The sequence below is a fragment of the Indicator indicator genome, chromosome 4 (assembly GCF_027791375.1).
Source record: "Indicator indicator isolate 239-I01 chromosome 4, UM_Iind_1.1, whole genome shotgun sequence".
NCBI classification, from domain to species: domain Eukaryota; kingdom Metazoa; phylum Chordata; class Aves; order Piciformes; family Indicatoridae; genus Indicator; species Indicator indicator.
The window spans coordinates 42,676,768-42,694,602 of record NC_072013.1 but is presented as its reverse complement, the minus strand read 5'-3'; the positions used below and the strand labels follow the sequence as shown (position 1 = coordinate 42,694,602).

The following is a 17,835-nucleotide window of genomic DNA, read 5'->3' as shown; positions in this document are numbered from 1 at the left end:
CATGTCTTTCTGTCTTTGAATACTTTAGTGAGGAGGTAATCCATCCTTCAGAATGTTGGACACTTTATTATGAACTGATATTAAAAGGGAAAGGAATAGGCAAGACAACACTATTTGTCTTTACATTAGCTTTGAGAACATAAAAAAGGGCTAGGCAGGTTTTCTACTTTTTAAACTTTGTGTTATCCTATAAATAAGAGTAGGCTCTAAGACTTGCCTGGTTATCAACTGGAAAAAAGAGGTTTATTTCCAGTGAAACAGAACTGTTTGCTCTCATACAAAGCTTGGAAGAGAAAAAAAATATATTGCTGATTAAATATGTGAAAGTTTCCTTAATGTCAGCCCAAAGATATGCTATATGTTTTAGGGAGGAACAAGTCCAAAAAGTTTAAAAGATAATGATGATTTTTTTGTTTGTTTGTTTTGTTTGTTTTTTTCACTTTTCCAGGTGAAAGCTGCAAAAGCCAGGGACTGGCTGAAGGGAGATATTAATTGTCCCCAAGTTAGTCTGGCTGGAACGATTAAAGGGTATTTTTGGTAATTCTTCATTTAAGTGGAGGTGGCTGCCTTCTTTTTTTTTTTTAAATCTAAATCATGGCAGATGTGGACCCAGACACGTTGCTGGAATGGCTGCAGATGGGGCAGGGAGATGAACGGGATATGCAACTAATAGCCCTGGAACAGCTATGCATGCTACTTCTGATGTCAGACAACGTGGATCGCTGTTTTGAAACGTAAGTAGTTTTGGCTTTCATTCACAGAGTGTTTTCCTCTCTCCGTAGCTGTATATAGCATTTAACATTCCTAGAAACTTTCAGCCTCGGAACCAGATTGCACTTGAGTGTGGATCACTGAAAGGAGTTTCTGTTAATAATACCATGTCAAGTACCGTGTCTGATTAAAAATGTAGTGCTGTCTGAGTGATCTGCAGTTCCTTTTCTGACACCTCAGCTGATCAGTTTAAAGAAATGTATTCAGAGTTGCATTGTGGAAGTGTTGGTTTTTTGGTTTTACTTCTAAAGGTAGAGGAAGCAAGCTTTCCTTTGTGTATATTAAAGCATCCGTACTCATGGAAATTTTTCTCAAGAGATAGAGGAGCCTTTTCTGAGCTCTGTAAATTCAAATGAAAATGACAGATATTACACAAATATTTTACTCCTTCTTCGAAGAACATTCCTGTTTGTAGCACCCCCCTTCTCAATTGCATTTGTGTGCTTCACATGAGAGCACCATCCTTGCTCTTGCTCCTTTCTGTATTTCTCACAGCACAAAATGCTAACGTAACCACTACTGTTACTTACTAATAGTCCATGTGTTACTCTACATCCTGTGGAGGTCCAGGAGTAGTATGGAGAGGAGGCAGCAAAAGTTCAAGTAATCACAACTTTTACATTTGCCATCTCTTACTTTTTTGGCGTGTTCTTGTTTTTTGTATTTTTTTTTTAGTGTTGGGTTTTTAGTTGGTTTGTTTCCTTAATTCTGATTTTGCCATTTTAATATCTCTTTTCTATTTTCATTACTCTCACTTTGCTATTTTCTGTATCTTGGAGTGCGGCTGGTGTTGTTCTGATACGTCCTGCTTCTTGGGCGCATGGGTTTAGAAGCATTTAAGAAGGTAGCTGCTTGTTACAGTGTTTAGCTTAGTTGCCCTGGAGAGGAGAAGAGTTTTCAGGCTTATCTTTTAAAAGGTGTTCCTCTTTTGTGATTGCTTTTATTAAAGGGAAGTGTGAAATTTATACATCTCTAAAAGTTGCATTTGTTGTAGAGCACAGTTTTGTACACTGTGTTAGGATTTAGAGTTGCTTGACCTTGGCCTTGATGAGCTTACAAGTAAAATTTTGCCTTGGAAAATGTTTACTGTAGGCAGATGTATTTGACTTTCCTGTCCTTCAGTGCTGACACTGTTGTAGCACTGTGTTTTCAGCTTCAGAAAAACTGATTTACTGCCATATTAATTTTCTACTGTTGAAAATAATTTGATTAAGAATGAATTTTTCTGACAAATCTAGATGAGCTTCCTGTCTCAGTATATTCAGTATAGAACATAAGTAGAAGTTTGGGCATAAGCATTTTTAGGATATCTGCTGGATATTTGAGAATCAGGAATGAAATGTCAGCTTTTAAAATATAAGCCTGAGTTTTGTACATCTTATTTAGATCAGACTTTTTTCTCAATGAAGTAAATAGTTCAACTGTGAGGTTTTTTCTCTTAAAAGTATAAATAATGAATGCTCTATTATTGCAGTGTTGTGGTTCTAAAGTATTTTGTGTGCGTGAAAGAAGAAACATTTAAAATACTATTTGACATTTTAATTTTTGTTTTGTTGAGTCTTGGTATAGTTTAATTGTACTGCTTTTCTAAGTTGTTGAACTTTTGCTGTTGTAAGCTTACCCCAAACAGAAGAGACTAAAGTGTGAATTGGGAAAAAGTTAATTAAGGTTCCCTGCTTGTTGAAGTACTGTGGGTACTATGAAGTACTTGTTGGGCATTGTGAATATATTGAAGATGGATTTCCACAGTAGTTGGTGAGCTAATGTTGGCAGCTCATCACCTTCTAAAGGGAGAGGTGGTTCTTCCTGTTTATTGCTCACCATTTTTATTCCTCCCAACTGTATTCTTGCTTCATGCCAGCATTAGGGCTTACTGGACTTGTCTAACTGACTAGAAGAGCAAGCTGCTCTTAAAATCCACTGAAGAAGGTGGTGAGTTTCCTGCCGTTACATTGAATTACGGCATTCATAGAGGTGTGTGATGAGCTCTGGAGCTGGGACTGTGTAGCTGGAAATGAGGGAGAAGCAGAGAAATTATACCCTTTTTAGTGTAGAACTTCTTAGCCTGTACTATCACAGCCTGCATTTCAAGATGACATTATTTATTTTGAAACTCCCTCTAAGAAATAGATGAAGTCTCAAAGCATTTTTGAAATCTTTCCAAATGACAGTTCAAATATCTGAAACTGTCATGTGCTGAGAGAGTGTAACTAAAATAGTCCTTGATAATATTTTCAAGTGGCTTTTCAGCTACGCTTTTTAAGGAATTACTGCTTATTTAAATAGCAGATTTACTATGTGACAGAAGGGTTGCCAAACACATTTTTTTTCAGGAACTAATTTTGAAAAGGATTTCAGTGTGTGCCTGGTTTATAACATGGACATATTTTCATGTTGGTAAGCCCACCCCCCCCCCAAACCAACCTCTAGATTTTACAGTGTCTTTTACTCTGTTTAGCAAGAAGAGCATTCCCAAATGTTGTGTGCTGTACAGATGTTATTGCTATTACTTATCTTCACTAAGAAAAGTTTAAGATAATTTTTCGTTTGTGGAATTCAACAACTGTAGACAGAAGGTAGAATATGAAAAACCGTCTTGAAGAATGAAGTGTGATGTGAGAGTGACTTTAAGCATTAGTCTACTTTTATGTAAGAAATTATTTGATCTTGTGATGCAAACTAAGAAAAAGCTCATAATTGTAGTGAACCAAATCTGCTGATTAAAAGCCTCATATGGTGAGGACTGGCAAAGCTATGAAACAAAGACACATGAAAAATATTTATATGAATTAGCCCTAAGAAGCACATTGCTGTTTCCAGACTGATTTCTCAAGGGTGATAGGCAGTCTTGCTTAGCAAAGAAAGATCACAAACTTGGAGTGGGAAAAAAAAAAAGAAATATGAGAGATTCAAAATCTTGTCCTTTGTTATTGCAGTAAAGTAATAGAATTTACTTTGCAAACATTCTCAAGGAAATGGTATATTTTAAAGCTAATAATTTATTTCTGTACAAGAGTAATGGATATTGAAGCTAGCATTTCAGATCAAATCAGAAAAATGGATGGTCTAATTTCATAGTGTTCCTGCAAACTTCTAGCACTATCACAACAGATTGTGGGGTATGCAGCCAATAGCAGAGTGTGATGCCAAATAATTGACATTTCTTTATTTCTCCTGAGATTTGCATATTACATCTGATTATTTTTAGTGTTATTCATATGTTAACATTACAAATAGCAGAGGCATATTCATCTTCTGGTGATAATGAGTCACAGACACTGTTAGTCACTTAGTATGAAGAATGGCTAGCATTTTACCAGTAGCAAAAGCCAATAGCTTGAACTACAGATACTTAATGAGTGAATAGAAATGGTTCTGTTAAGTAGTTGAAGTAAAATTACTAAACTCATGATTTTAAGTATTAGTCCCAAATTGCAGTTAAATTGTGTGCTATTAAATCAATTTTAACAGGAGTTTTAAGTATGCATTTTGTGTAAACATAATTGAAATGATATTTTAGTGATTAATTTGTTACAGGTAATTGCAACTAACAGCCTTTATACTGTCTTTGAAATCTCACATTATTGATATAGTAATTTTCTACATAGGTGTTGTACTTTTTTCCACCTGAGACGATTGTTTCACTTTCTTTTTTCACGGCATAAAATGAGAAATCCTCACATCTGGGCTTTGTGTTGCTATTCCTTTTACTCTGGCAGACAGGGGAAGCATTTAGCAAGAAACGTTATTTAATTGCTTTCCTTAATTACAAAGAAGTCTTGTAGAACAAGGTGTTAGTGTAACAAGTAAAGTAAAACCGAAGTTAAATATTTTATATGCTGAAGAGATGAAATCCACTTGCTCTTTCTAAACATCAATAAAGCCTGTTTCCCTTTTGGCTTTTCTGTAGGTCACCTCTGTGTACCTAGTTAGCAGAGAATTATCAAGAGTTATCAGCTTATTTGAGGAATAACAAAAATTATACAAAAGGTTCTAATGTATAAAATAGAAATCCTTTTAGTTTATTTTTGGATCAAATATGTTTATTTTAATTTATATTAAACCTTGTCCTTTCCTAAGTATGTATTCAATAGTGAAAAGTACATCTTTACCTATTATTTGCTAATGTGTAATACCAAGTGTAAGAAGAAGGTCTAGTGAACCAAAAACTGTGTTGATGTAAGCTGGTGAGATGAGTAGAGCAACGTGCAACAGTTTAGCTTTACTTCCACTGGATTACTTAAAATTACAGTCTGCTCTGTCTATCAGGATTATACAACTGCAATAAATCAAAATTAGATAGACAGAAAAACCTTCTTTTTCCTGTAGAGATAGGGATAGGAATCTGAAGTGGTGGTTTTCTGGCCTGTTTTTGAAGTTTGGACTGGCTTTAAAAGCGTCTTTGTAATTCAGGCAGTGGTAAAGTGGGTTTTGACAATATTAGTAAAACTTGGGGCAGCTCTATTGGTATCAAGGTGGTTTCACGTTGTGTGTCTTACGGATTTGTTAGTTTTGTTATTTTTAAGGAGGAAAAAAGTTAGGCCATCATTATGGTTTTGTGCTGGAGTGCAGCCATGAATAATTTAGGATAAGTATTGCTGTCAACAACAAACTCCAGTTTCCATCATTTTAAACTGTGCAGAGCATATGTTTTTAAGGAGTTACTGGCTTGAACTAATGCAGACATCTCTCAAGAAATGAAATGTTGTAAGCTTTGCGTTGGTGAGACTCATGTGATACCTACTAAATTTTGTTTCCCCCATTTTCTTCCCTTAATGAAGGCAGAGCAGCATCAAAGTGTGAGTGCTGGAGTTACTCTGTGTACTCCAGTGTAGTGGGATCTTCAGAATCCCGTAGAGTGCTTTTCTGAAATGGATGTATCACAGAATCTTCGGTGTTGGAAGGGATCTCAAAAGGGCATTGAGTCCAAATTCTCTGCCAGAGCAGGATCACGTAGAGGAGGTCACACAGGAACGCATCCAGGCAGGTTTGGAACGTCTCCAGAGAAGAATTCACAATCTCTCTGGGTAGCCTGTTCCAGGGCTCCGTCACCCTCACTGCAAAAAAGTTTTTCCTTATGTTCACATGGAACCTCCTCTGCTCCAGCTTGCACCCATTGCCCCTTGTCTTATCATTGGATATCACTGAGCAGAGCCTGGCTCTGTCCTCCTGACACTTGCCCTTCACATGTTTATAAACATGAAAAGTTTCCTCTTCTCCAAGATGACGAGCCCCAGCTCCCTCAGCCTTTCCTCACAAGAGAGATGTTCCGCTCCCTTCATCATCTTTGTGGCTGTGCGCTGGACTCTTTCAAGCAGTTCCTCGAGGTCTGTCTTGAACTGATAGGCCTAGAACAGGACACAATGTTCCATATGTGGTCTCACCAGAGCGGAGTACAGGGGGAGACACTCTCTTCACCTCCTAGCCACACCTGTTATAATACACCCCAGAATGCCTTTTGCCTTCTTGGCCACAAGGGCATGTTGCTGGTTCATGGTCATTGTGTTGTCCGGTAGGGGTGTGAGCTATGATTTTCAGGGAGGTGTCTTGTGACAGTGTATTTAAAATGATTTCTGATTTTTAAGACTGTTTTTTGTTGTTGGGTAGTTAGGGATTTTTTGGCAATGGTAAGAGTTTTAATACTAATCTCTTCTGGGTTGCTCTTTGTCAAATGGGTAGTGTGGCCTCATTGTCGTGGGTATAGTGGAGATTACTTAGCCGTGTCTAGTAATTTTGAGAATTTTAATAGTTGCAAGGGCCAAAAGGGTATATTAGGGCATGAAAATTGGCATCCTCTCTTCTCTCATAGGCCCCTATCCCTGTATTTTACCTGATTATTACCCAGTAGAGCATCTTCTTTGATACAAGCATAATTTGTAGCTATTGCTTTCAGTAGGACATCCTAGCTGATTTTACCTCGATTTGCTGTTTCATCAGCTGCCTGGTTGTCTTTTCTATTTAAATTTGATAGTTTTAAACAAAACTGTTTTTAAGGTCTTTTTTGTTTTAAATTGTTTGTACTATGAATATACTTGCACACAAGGATGTAGTCAGCTCTTGATCCTCCTTCTCTCTCTCTCCAATTCTTCAGTTTCCAAGTTCTTCAGAGATATTTTCCTCTGTTGCCTTTATCCATGCTGATTATAATAGTGTATTTAACTTACTTTACCTGTTATAAACCCCAAATTACATGTCTCCAAGCTCAGAATCACAGAATGTTAGGGGTTGGGAAGGACCTCAAAGGATCGTCTAGTCCAACCAAATTTAGTTAGATGTTTTCAAAACATTGTTCAGGAAGTAGGTTTTTAGTTATTTATTGTTCCAGGATATGATTGCTCGCTGGTTAGGTATGACTTGATGTATTCCCTAGACGAAGTTCAGTAACTTCCTTTTTGTGTGTTAAAACACATTTTGTTTAAATGAGCCCATGCCTCTGCCATGGGCTTAATGCCCAGACAATTCTTTATAGCTAACTCATCACACTAGCTTTTTAACTGTTTACTAGTTTGCCTTTTTTCTCCCAATACTATCATCAAGTATCCTCTATTTGTTGAGGCTTTTTGTGTGAGATAAAAGTTGAACTGATTCTTGCAAGTATGATGCAAAAGATGGGCACAGTAGTTTAAGGCAGTGAGTTAATGACTTTTTGAAAGGTTCCATCTTCCAGTAAATTAGATGAGACCAATAAAATAGCAGTTTCAAATAGCAGGCTTCCTTTCTTTTGTGTGTCAAATTATTTTGAATATCAGCCTCTTGTTGAAGAGTCTGTAAGAGGCTAGATGGTGTAGACGTTCAGTAGATTGGTAATGGGAAAATGGAAGTTTTTTTGTTTAAGTCATTTGGTGTTTGGTGGTTTTTTTGAGCACCTGGAAATTTATCAGAAAGATGTGCATATTTAGGCACACTTAGATAATCATACTTCTTGTCTACTTAATTTTGAAATGTTAGCAAATGTAATGTGTATGCAAGCTATTATCCATTTGCACAATTAAGGTTGGTACTAGTAGAAATTACAGGCAGAAATATCTGTAGTTTCAAATCCTTTAATTTATTCAGCTATTGTAGACCAAGTTTCTGCAAAATATTTACAAAATGCTGGAAACAGGAGAACAAACATATGCGAATTACTACCCTGAGGCATGGCATATCTTTTATAAGATACTGAAAAATGCAAAGGCAGCCCAATACATCTTTTGTAAATTCAAGTACAAAGGTAATGATAATTTCTTTAGAAATTGCCTATTCTACAGAAGTTGGTCTTGTTCATTTTTTCTGTTTCATTTTATTCAACTGTTATTTATTGAATATGTAGCTGAATACTTAGATGATATTCCCACCTAATAGTGAACTCTCAGAGGAGAGTTCAGCTAACTGCCCTTTATTTACCTAAAAGGAAGTTTGAATGCTAAACTAATTAATTTATTTTAATTTATTATAATGCAGGGTTTCTGCTAGAATAGGTACAGGGTTGAGTTGTTAATCCCTTGGCTTTATGTTATTGGCCTGAACTGTGATTGCAGTTAAGAGAAGATTCCAAGTCGTGGAAGTTTAATTTTTTATGATTGCAGTAGAAGGTCTTAAATCTGCAGTTAATTTTTAATTGCTTCTTCCTCCCTCATACCTTTATGATACAGTGTGGTATCTCTAAAGTCTTTATCCATAAGTGGATGTTCCCTGGCCTTTATTTGTTCTCTAACATCATTGTAGCAAAACCAGCGTACAATAGTTTTTGTAAGTGGGTCCAGAAGAATACATGTATGTGTGCAGGCAATTCTCTTGCAAGTGATTTTTATTACTCTGCTGATGGTTTTAGTACATATGTGGAAACGAAGCAGTATTTCACTAAAAAACCCAATGAAGCAAAATCTGAGTTCTGCCCATGGAAGGAACTACAGAGAGGAAAAGCAATCGTTAATAAAAGACATTGGAATTACTGTAGCTTTAAGAATAAATCTGTTGTGGAGGATGTATGGTCTTTGAAACTTTAAAGTTGTGTAATACAGTGGTGTAAATATTTAACTTGTATATTTTTCCACAAAACAAGTTACTAATGAGGTTTAAGTTCAGTATTTCAATATTTAGTTATTGAAAATTATTATGTACTAAATAATCATTAAATATTTGAAGCACATATTATTCCTTATTCTCCCACTTTCAACTGGTCTTAGCAGATGGTATGCATTAAAGATCCAGCACAAGTGATGGCAGGCAGCTGAACTTGGTTTTCTGCCACAAGTCACATGTCTTGGACCAGGAACTGTCACATGGTGGGGGCTCTGCATCAACTAAACCCAGCGGTTACTCTGGAATTGAGTAACACACCCTAATGCTAGCAGTAGTCATGTTAACTATTTTGGAGATGAAGTGGAGGTGTCTTTTTTCCTTCTTGACTTTTGTTTAAACACAGCAGTAGTCTTTAAACTACTATTGCTGTTGCTGTTTTAGCTAAGGCACTTAAATATATTTCAATATATATAATTGTAGAAATGTGCCTGTTCTTACTTCCTTAGTGTCTTTTTACACTGGCAAGTTGTAAAATCAGCTGAGTCACTTCATCTGAGTTGTAAGGGCTTAGCACTGGAATAAGCTTACTGCGGTAGCTATTCAAGGATTTTGCATCCCTATATGTACCTCTGTGCCTAAAGAGCGGATGAGGCAAGGAGGAAGGAAAGATTCAGAAGTGTGTCAGCATATGGAGTTATGCTGATTATAATGCTGTAAATGCTGTAGTAATATAATTATATGGATACATTTCCCTAGCCTTTCTTGACATCAATACTATTGTGATATTCAGAAAATGTTGTTAGATCAACTACATTTTCTTCAGAGGAAGAATGTATATTAAGGGATTTGTGTATCATGGTGTTTACACTCTAATATTTTAACATGGATAGCATGAAAGTGTTTTTAAATAGAAATTAGACAGAATCAGCACCTTTTAAAATAAGCTTTTTCTTCATAGCAGTGCAGGGAACAGAGAACAGACTACTACCCTAATCTTAATGGATTAGAATATAGAGGCTAAGTACTAATAAATTAATAGTATTAATTTCAAACTTCTAAAAAACTGTTACTTATAAACTTGTCTTCCAGCAAGATCTTTGAAACATGGTGTGTGCATCCTGTGAGTACATCAATGAAGTTGAGTGGACATCCAGAACTGAGAGACTTAATTAGCAAGAGCTGCAGAGTTGGTAGCAGAGTAACGTCATTAACTCACCAATGTTGGTCTTTCACTAAGAACACTGAGTAACCTCTTTAATTCACTAAGTCAGTCTCTAATCACCCTTTTAAAGTACTTCAGGAAGTGCCCAGTGTGGTGTTAATACAATCTCTTATAAATTGCAATCTAAATTTTTTCCTTTTAATTTTCATACTCATTAGAAGTACCAAAGTAGAAATCTGAATTTTGGGCTGACTCCATATTAGCTCCTATTAGCCATTATTTTCTAATTTGAAAGAATTAAAAACTATTTAAAAAATAGATACTTCTTTTCTATATTAAAACAAACTCACCAACATCTTTTTGTTTGTTTCACTGCAAGTAGATAATTGTGAACAGATATTTGCCCCCCCAACTTTGAGGATAAAACATTCTTTTTTTTTTTTTTCCCCCCCTCTCATAATTTTTCTTTTTCGAGATACCTTAACTAAAAGAAGTAATATATGGTCTAGATAAAAGCAAGGTGGTAAAAACAGCTTTCATACTGAGGTGTTTTAAGTTTAGAAATGACACACTTAGGTTTTTTTCCTTGATGGAAGTTGAGGTCTGCAATAATAAAAGATTTGTGTTTTTTTTCTCTCAGAAATCGAAATCATGTCAGTAAACTGAAGCGTAGTAAAAGCTAGAGATCAGTTGATTAAAACCATCACATCCTGTCACATCAGTTCATTCAGTGCTGTAGTTCTGCCTCCTTGCTGTCCTGGTAATTTTTGACAGCCTTGTTTTCCCCATGTAAATGATTTTCTAAAGGACACTGTTATGCAGCCACTGGTACAGACACTCCTGAAGTGCTTTGTTTCACTACCTGTAAAGGTACATTTTCATTCTAAGTATGGTCTTAGTTGGAACAGCATTAAAGTCTTTTTTACTGGTGGGACCTAATCTTACAGCAATTATCTGAGACAGTTTTGGTCCCTTTGGCCTGTCTAAAGAAGCCAGTGGTGATATACCTTGGAATTAAGGAATGGTAGTAGTGACATAACATGCCTTGTCTGACTTGCTCTTTGGTTCCTGCTGGAGTTGATTGTACATGCTTATCTGGTGCTTCATTAAAAACAGAGGCTTGGAAAATGCTCTTCTTAGGATCTTGTTGCTGGAATTGCTCCCAGGTGAGCTCCTGGTGCTTCCTTGGTTTACATTTCATTAACAAGATGCCTTGATTCAGTATTGGATTGAGTGAAAACTCAGCTACTTTGAGAGCCCATTCACACAATATTGAGGTGTAAATACCATCCACTGAGTAAGGTAAACTGGTTTTCTTAGGAGTCAAGTGCCACCGTGCAGGAATCCACAGTGATGCTGTGTGATAGGAGTGACATACTTTGGATAGCTGCTATATGGCTGTGACAGCGTTGCATTCCATCTCCCATCGTGTGCTCTTCCTTTCTGTAGCACTACACACACATAGTTGTTCTTGTCATGGAGACATGTAGAGTCCGTGATCATAGTTTCAACCACAAGAGACCCATGTCATAGCTTAGTGCAGGTTGGGGATTAGAGGGTGAGCTCTGTAAAGCTGACATGTGTACTGATGTCGGTAGCTTAGTTATTGATAGAACAGTTGCCTGCAGCATGAGGGTCTTCAAAATGACAGCTGTACAATTTTATGCTGTAATTATTCTACCCATTTGTTTGAGAAGACTATGGTTGGATCACTGAGGATGTGTTGGTATGTCCTGCTGTGCTTTTACAGGCTCAACCATTGTCTGTGAATGGCAGAAGTGAAAATCTCTCAAGTGGCATTTAACAAAGTATTGAAGTTGGTTGGCTTGTTTGCTTTGTACTGAGAATGTTTTTTAAGTGTGTTAATCCCTCTGTTTATAACTCTTAGCAGTCCAGTCTAGTTGTGTAGTCCCTAAGGGAGTTTGCTTCCCTTTTTTGAGCTCTTGATTCTCCAAAAGCTTCCAATGTCTGGACCAAATGTTTTTGAAAATTATGTGTAATTATTACAGAACCAAGGTCGAAGTTCTTCTGTGACCCATCAGCAGGAGTAACACTTCACACAGGAGTTGTATATCTTCCTCTTGTACTGAATATTATTGCTTGAGTAAGGGAAAGGAGAGCATCATTCTTTCCTGGTCAGTTTGCATGCACATTCAAAGCAGCAGTTTAGGTAGCAATTGTGGGCATAACAACAGTAGCCCAGTTCATTCCTTTGATAGAAGCTGGAATAAAAATTTGTTTTTCTTAGAACCTATCTGTTAAAAGAGCAGAAAATGCTGGTGATGAGTTAGCTGACAGTAAACCAGTAGTAACATGCTTTAAGAAAATGTGAGGAAGTGGAATAAGGAAATCCATTGTAATGACGTGATATGCTAAACAGTATATTGCAGTTGTCAAAGCTGCTAAGGTATCAAGATGTCATCACATCAGGTGACTAGTTTGCATTCTCTTGTCTATACCTGTTCTATTGTACAATTATACTTCAGCTTTTCTAGGATGGAATCTTTTGGTTTACTCTGATAGTGCAGGAAGATCCTGGTCTGTGATGCAAGTCTCAGGATGCTGCAGTACTACAAATACTAGTGACTTGTATGTCACAGGCAATGGATTAGGAACTTTCCTGTTTAGGATAAGGCAATACAGTGAGAAGCCTACAGGTAATAATGAGTGAGGCTCAGTCTTGATCTAGTGTGACTAATGACCACAAGACTGCAGTAAGGTTGGAAGAAGACAGTATTTTAAACTTGCAGGGTATGCATGTATGTGTCTGCATTCTTGCCCGCTTGCCTGTGTGATATTAATGAAGGCCACTCAGTTACACTTGGCCACAAGAAGCTCCTGCTGCTGGATTGTTTTGCTCAGTTCAGCACAGAAGTTTGGCATCTTATTCGTAACTGTGTGCACAACTGGAATGCTGCTTAAACTCTGGGAAACAGTTTACATATACGAATATGGGGGTTTTGTCTTGACACCCACAGAGGGGAAGGCTATCTGAAGAGACTTGGGCATGACTTCTTGCCATCTGCCTTACACCAGTGTCTCAGAAAAATGAATTTTACACTTCTGTTTCTTCTAAATTTGTATGAGCTGTAGTATCAACATTTATGTGCATCATTATATCATGGATGATTCTTCATAAACTATTCTGCTTTTCACCTTTTTAATGATTTATTTTTCTGTTACACATTGATTATATTGATTTGCTTGATTTGCTGCAAGAAAAAGGAGGGGAAAAAAGAAGGAGAGTCTTAATTGAAAGCTTCAGTATTACTTTTTACCCTTCTGTGTTTTTGTTCTTTAGTCTTCGTTTTTGTGTTTAATAAATCTACAAAATGTTTCTGCTACCTCCTCTGGATGGTGTAGTCTAGCTCTGAACTTCTAGCTTACTAGCAGTATCCAACAAAACAAACAAACAAAAAAACAATCCCAAAGTAAAACCCCCAAACCAAAGCTGAATTGTTAAAAGAAAGAGGGCCAAGTACACAGAGCTCAGAGGTTGAAAGAATTTTTTGTGAAAGGTCTTGTTAAAATTAGATCATTTGCTCTTTTCAGAAAGGGTAAAAAATTAATTTTTTCCAGAACAAGCAATGTTTTTATTATTGCTGTTTTTATAGGAATTTGATGTGCATTACCATAGCCTACAAAATTAGTTGAAACCTGCGTAGCTTTTTTTATTTTGAGAACCAGGCAACTCCCACGTTGAAGTGTATGACAAATCTTCCTGAAACCTTATGGTACAATTTGGTTTCCTTACTGGAGGACTGGAAAACATTCCTCTAAGTCAGAAAACAGAAGTCCTGACAGCAAGAAGTTGTTATTTGCCTCCTAATGGAAAAAGTGTGGTCTCTGACTAATGTAGCCAGAGGTTCTGGTAAAAAAAAAAAAAAAAAAAAAAAACAACCAACCAAACAAGTAACTTAAAAAAATATATCCATCCCCATAAGTGTTCTGGCAGTGTTAGGAGAAGACCTTCACCGATACAGTACACTGGCATTTGTGTCCTGGCAAAGAATTTGATATAACTCGTAACACTCCTGGTAACTTTGTATTTTTGCTCTATCTGCTGGAAAATTGACTCGCATGGGCAGGTATTCTGAGGACAGGAAGAGATTCCTTCCCAATTTTTGCATTTATGGATTTGAAAAATACAAGTTATATTTGTATAGTGTCTTTTTATAAACTGTTCAGGTATAGAAAAGATTTCCATGTTAGATTTGCTAAGTGTTGCATTTAACTCGCTGCAGAAATGTAGAGGAGATTTTTTTTTTCTACCATAACAGTCAGCACTGTCTGCTTTAAATTTCATGTACTGAAATGCTTCTTATATCATTGTGTGGTAATCATCTAATAATGAGTATGAATTTCAGTTTTTTCCTGCTCCCCTTCCCAGTGGATAATATCTTTCAAATACAGAGTTGCTGTTTAAACTCTTTGTAAAAAAGATATGGAGTTAAATAACAGATTTCCTAAGAACAACAGTACAGGCTAGATAGGCTAGTGTAAATATTAAATATGTTTTCACTTTATCAAAGCTTCACTTAATACGTTATCGGGTAACGTATTTAGTTGTCAGGCAGTATTACTTATTTACTTCATAAAGCATGGCCAGATCTTCAAGGAAACGTAGTGCTTTGTTGTCTCAGGATTTGGTGCCTTTGTATGAGCGACTCTGAATACCGGATACTGAATTACTTCTGGGTTAGTCTTCAGAATGGTTCATTGATGAGTTCATCTTCCAGTCTGAAAAGCATGCTTTTATTTTTCATTCTTTCTCTTGGATTTAGAAAAGTTTTAGGCCTTACTTTGTAGGCCAAACCCCTAGTTTAAGAAAACGTTGCAATATTTGTTTCCAGTGGATTTAGTCTCCTCCATCTAGGGATGAGGTATCCTGTTATTTTCGCTGCTGTCACAGCATAGATCCCCTTCATGTAATTGCTTACTACTACCTTGTAGTCATCTACCACTTTATTCCTAAGTAATTATGCTTTGGTAGATAAGTTGTCTTTGAAGTATGGCTCCGTGTCTTAGAACTTTTGATCCAAATCAGTCTTAACCAAAGCGAAAAACATTATTATGACCACCATCCGTTTTAGTTTGCATTCTGTTATGTCTGAAGGATAGAAGAAGCTTGTTGTAGCTTGCTTATTTCTTTAAGTTGTGGAGGTGTTCTTGATCTTGAATATGGAAATGAGGCTAACAATAAAGAGGAGAGCCAGTGACTACCACAGCATGGGTAAGAAGAGGAAAGGCAATTGAAGCAAGCTAAATGAATTAAATGTTGTCAGTGTGGTTAGGGAAAAAGAGTGAAGTGGTGGGGGGTGGAGTGGGGCTGAAAAAGGCAAGTGAGAATGTTTATAATATAGGGAAGAAGGACCACCTAGAGACCTAAATTTTGTAGCAAACTCAAAATCTTTAGTCTTTATATCAAATGTACTTTTTTGTGGTTAGGTAGCTATTTATTGTCATGAACCTTGAAGCTCTGTTAAGAAAAAAACTGCATTCCATTTGGTGATAGGAGGTTAATTCCTAAAATACTTCTCCAAGAGGATTTTTTTCTTTCCTGTATGGTTGTGAAATGTCAAGACTAATTTTTTTCTACTGGCTTCCTCCCCTAATACAGTATCTTTTCAGATGATGGATTTGAATTTTGTGGGGTGTATGAGATGCCTGTGCCCTGGCATTCTAAATGATCTCTCTGAAACAAGTAGAATGTAAGCAAATCATGTCAGCATGACAAGTATTAAACTGGCAATATATACAGTTACTTAATCTAGAGGAACTTGCACACTTAGTAATATGTTGGTTTTGTTTGTGTGTTTTTTTTTTTCCTGCAGATGCCCTCCTCGAACTTTTTTACCAGCACTATGCAAAATTTTTCTTGACGAAAGTGCTCCAGACAATGTGTTAGAAGTAACCGCTCGTGCCATAACGTATTACCTGGATGTATCAGCTGAATGCACCCGCAGGATTGTGGGAGTGGATGGAGCTATCAAGGCACTTTGTAATCGCTTAGTAGTTGTTGAACTTAACAACAGAACGAGCAGAGATTTGGCTGAGCAGTGTGTGAAGGTACGTGTGCTGAAGAAACTGCTGGAGAGCTTGCTGGTTTTGAAGAGCATTCTCATCTTCTAAACCTATTTATTAAAAAGTGAAGCAAAAACTGTGATAAAAGTGTACAGTGCTGCTTATCTGTACTGTCAGTCTCGTGCCCTTCAAAGGTGAGATTGCACTAAAAAAAGAAAGTGTAGAAGAAGAAACAAAAAAATATCAGAGGAAAGTTTTCCTGTTTATCTTACATGACTAGAATGCTACAGACAAATTTTATTCTAAAAAGGTATTTAAGAATTGTGCCAGATAAAAATATAGCACTAGACACAGCTCCTCTGCACTCTTGTGAAGTTCTCAGTAAAATTTACAACACCCTTACAATCTCTTGTTTAAAGCATAATTCATGGCCATGTGATAGCATATAGTCCTTGATTGCCATGGCATCAGACTTTATGCACGTATTTCCTATCTGTGTTCTAGTCTAATCAGAAGTACACCACTGGAGTACTGGAGTTAACAGTACTTTTGGAAGTCTCAGATCTCCCATTTGTGTGTTATCCAAAAACTGAATTCTCCCAGGAAAAGATACTATTATCTAGGTGTCTCTTCTCCTGAACACTTGTTATGACCTTACTGTTGGGGAATGTTCTTGTATTTGCTCTTGTGGTTTTGAAGATTGCAATTATGAGAGTACTGGAAGATATGGCTCTTTCTGGCTGTTGAGGGTGAGAGGGTTTTTTCTGTTTTGTTGTTTCATGTTCTTAATCAGTTGTGTAGATGGATGTAAACAAATAACTAACTCTGTGTACTGCATTCTGATTATATTTCATTTTGTTCTAGGTGTTGGAATTAATCTGTACCCGTGAGTCAGGAGCTGTGTTTGAAGCTGGAGGGTTGAATTGTGTTCTGACATTCATTCGTGACAGTGGACACCTTGTTCATAAGGATACTTTGCATTCAGCTATGGCTGTAGTATCCAGACTCTGTGGCAAAATGGAACCTCAGGATTCTTCATTAGAGATCTGTGTGGAGTCGCTGTCTAGTTTATTAAAACATGAAGACCATCAGGTAATGTAATAGTTGGCTCAGTATGCTGTGAATTTAACTTCCATTAGGTTTAGTAAATGAATGGCTGAGTATTTTTGTATACTGTAGAATCATTTAGGTTGGAAAAGACCACATGTACACATCTTTTAGATACCTCCAGGGATGGTGACTCAACCACTTTCCTGGGCAGCCTGTTCTCATGCTAGACAGCCCTGTTGGTGAAGAAAATTTTGTTAACATCCAATCTAACCACCCTAGTGCAACCTGAGGCAGTTTGCTTTTTTCCTCTCAGGTGTTGGGAAAAGAGACTGAAACCCACCTTACTACTGGTGTCCCTAACTGTATCTTTACATAGTAGTTGTTATGTTTGGAAATTGTGATAGTTTCATTTGCAGTTTTGATGACAGGAGGATAAAAATACTGCTTGGTGTTTGACTCCAAGCACTGTTGTGTGATTATGATCTTATTTAACTTCTGAAAACTTTATTAAAAAATATCCCATAACTTTCTTTTTTTCCAGTGCCTTTTGAAATAATTTCTGATGATTGTCACTGTCAAATTGAGCATAAGACGCAAAAATCGGTTTTGTTTGGTTTGGTTTTCTTTTGTCCAACTAAGGAGTGATACAAACATCCACCATCAATGCTAAAATAGTACATTGGAAGCCATCTTACATGGGACTGCCACAGATGCAGCACTACTTTATTGCAGTTTTACTAATTCAAGATGGAGTAGTTCTTGTAAAATCTAGAAGATGAATCCTAGGGAAATTACTTTCCTACTGGTAGAACCCTTTTGTGTCT

The 17,835-nt window shown here is 36.8% G+C and overlaps 1 protein-coding gene across 3 annotated transcripts in view; it reads left to right on the top strand.

Moving 5' to 3' along the window:
* Positions 1 to 594: 594 nt before the first annotated feature.
* HECTD1 (HECT domain E3 ubiquitin protein ligase 1) overlaps positions 595 to 17,835 on the top strand; it is a 64,244-nt gene continuing 47,003 nt past the window's right edge. For all 3 annotated transcript variants that reach the window (XM_054400787.1, XM_054400786.1, XM_054400788.1), the window contains exons 1-3: positions 595 to 734; positions 15,772 to 16,006; positions 16,826 to 17,053. In XM_054400787.1, coding sequence (XP_054256762.1) covers positions 595 to 734; positions 15,772 to 16,006; positions 16,826 to 17,053 — 603 coding nt within the window. The remainder of the gene's footprint in view (positions 735 to 15,771; positions 16,007 to 16,825; positions 17,054 to 17,835) is intronic.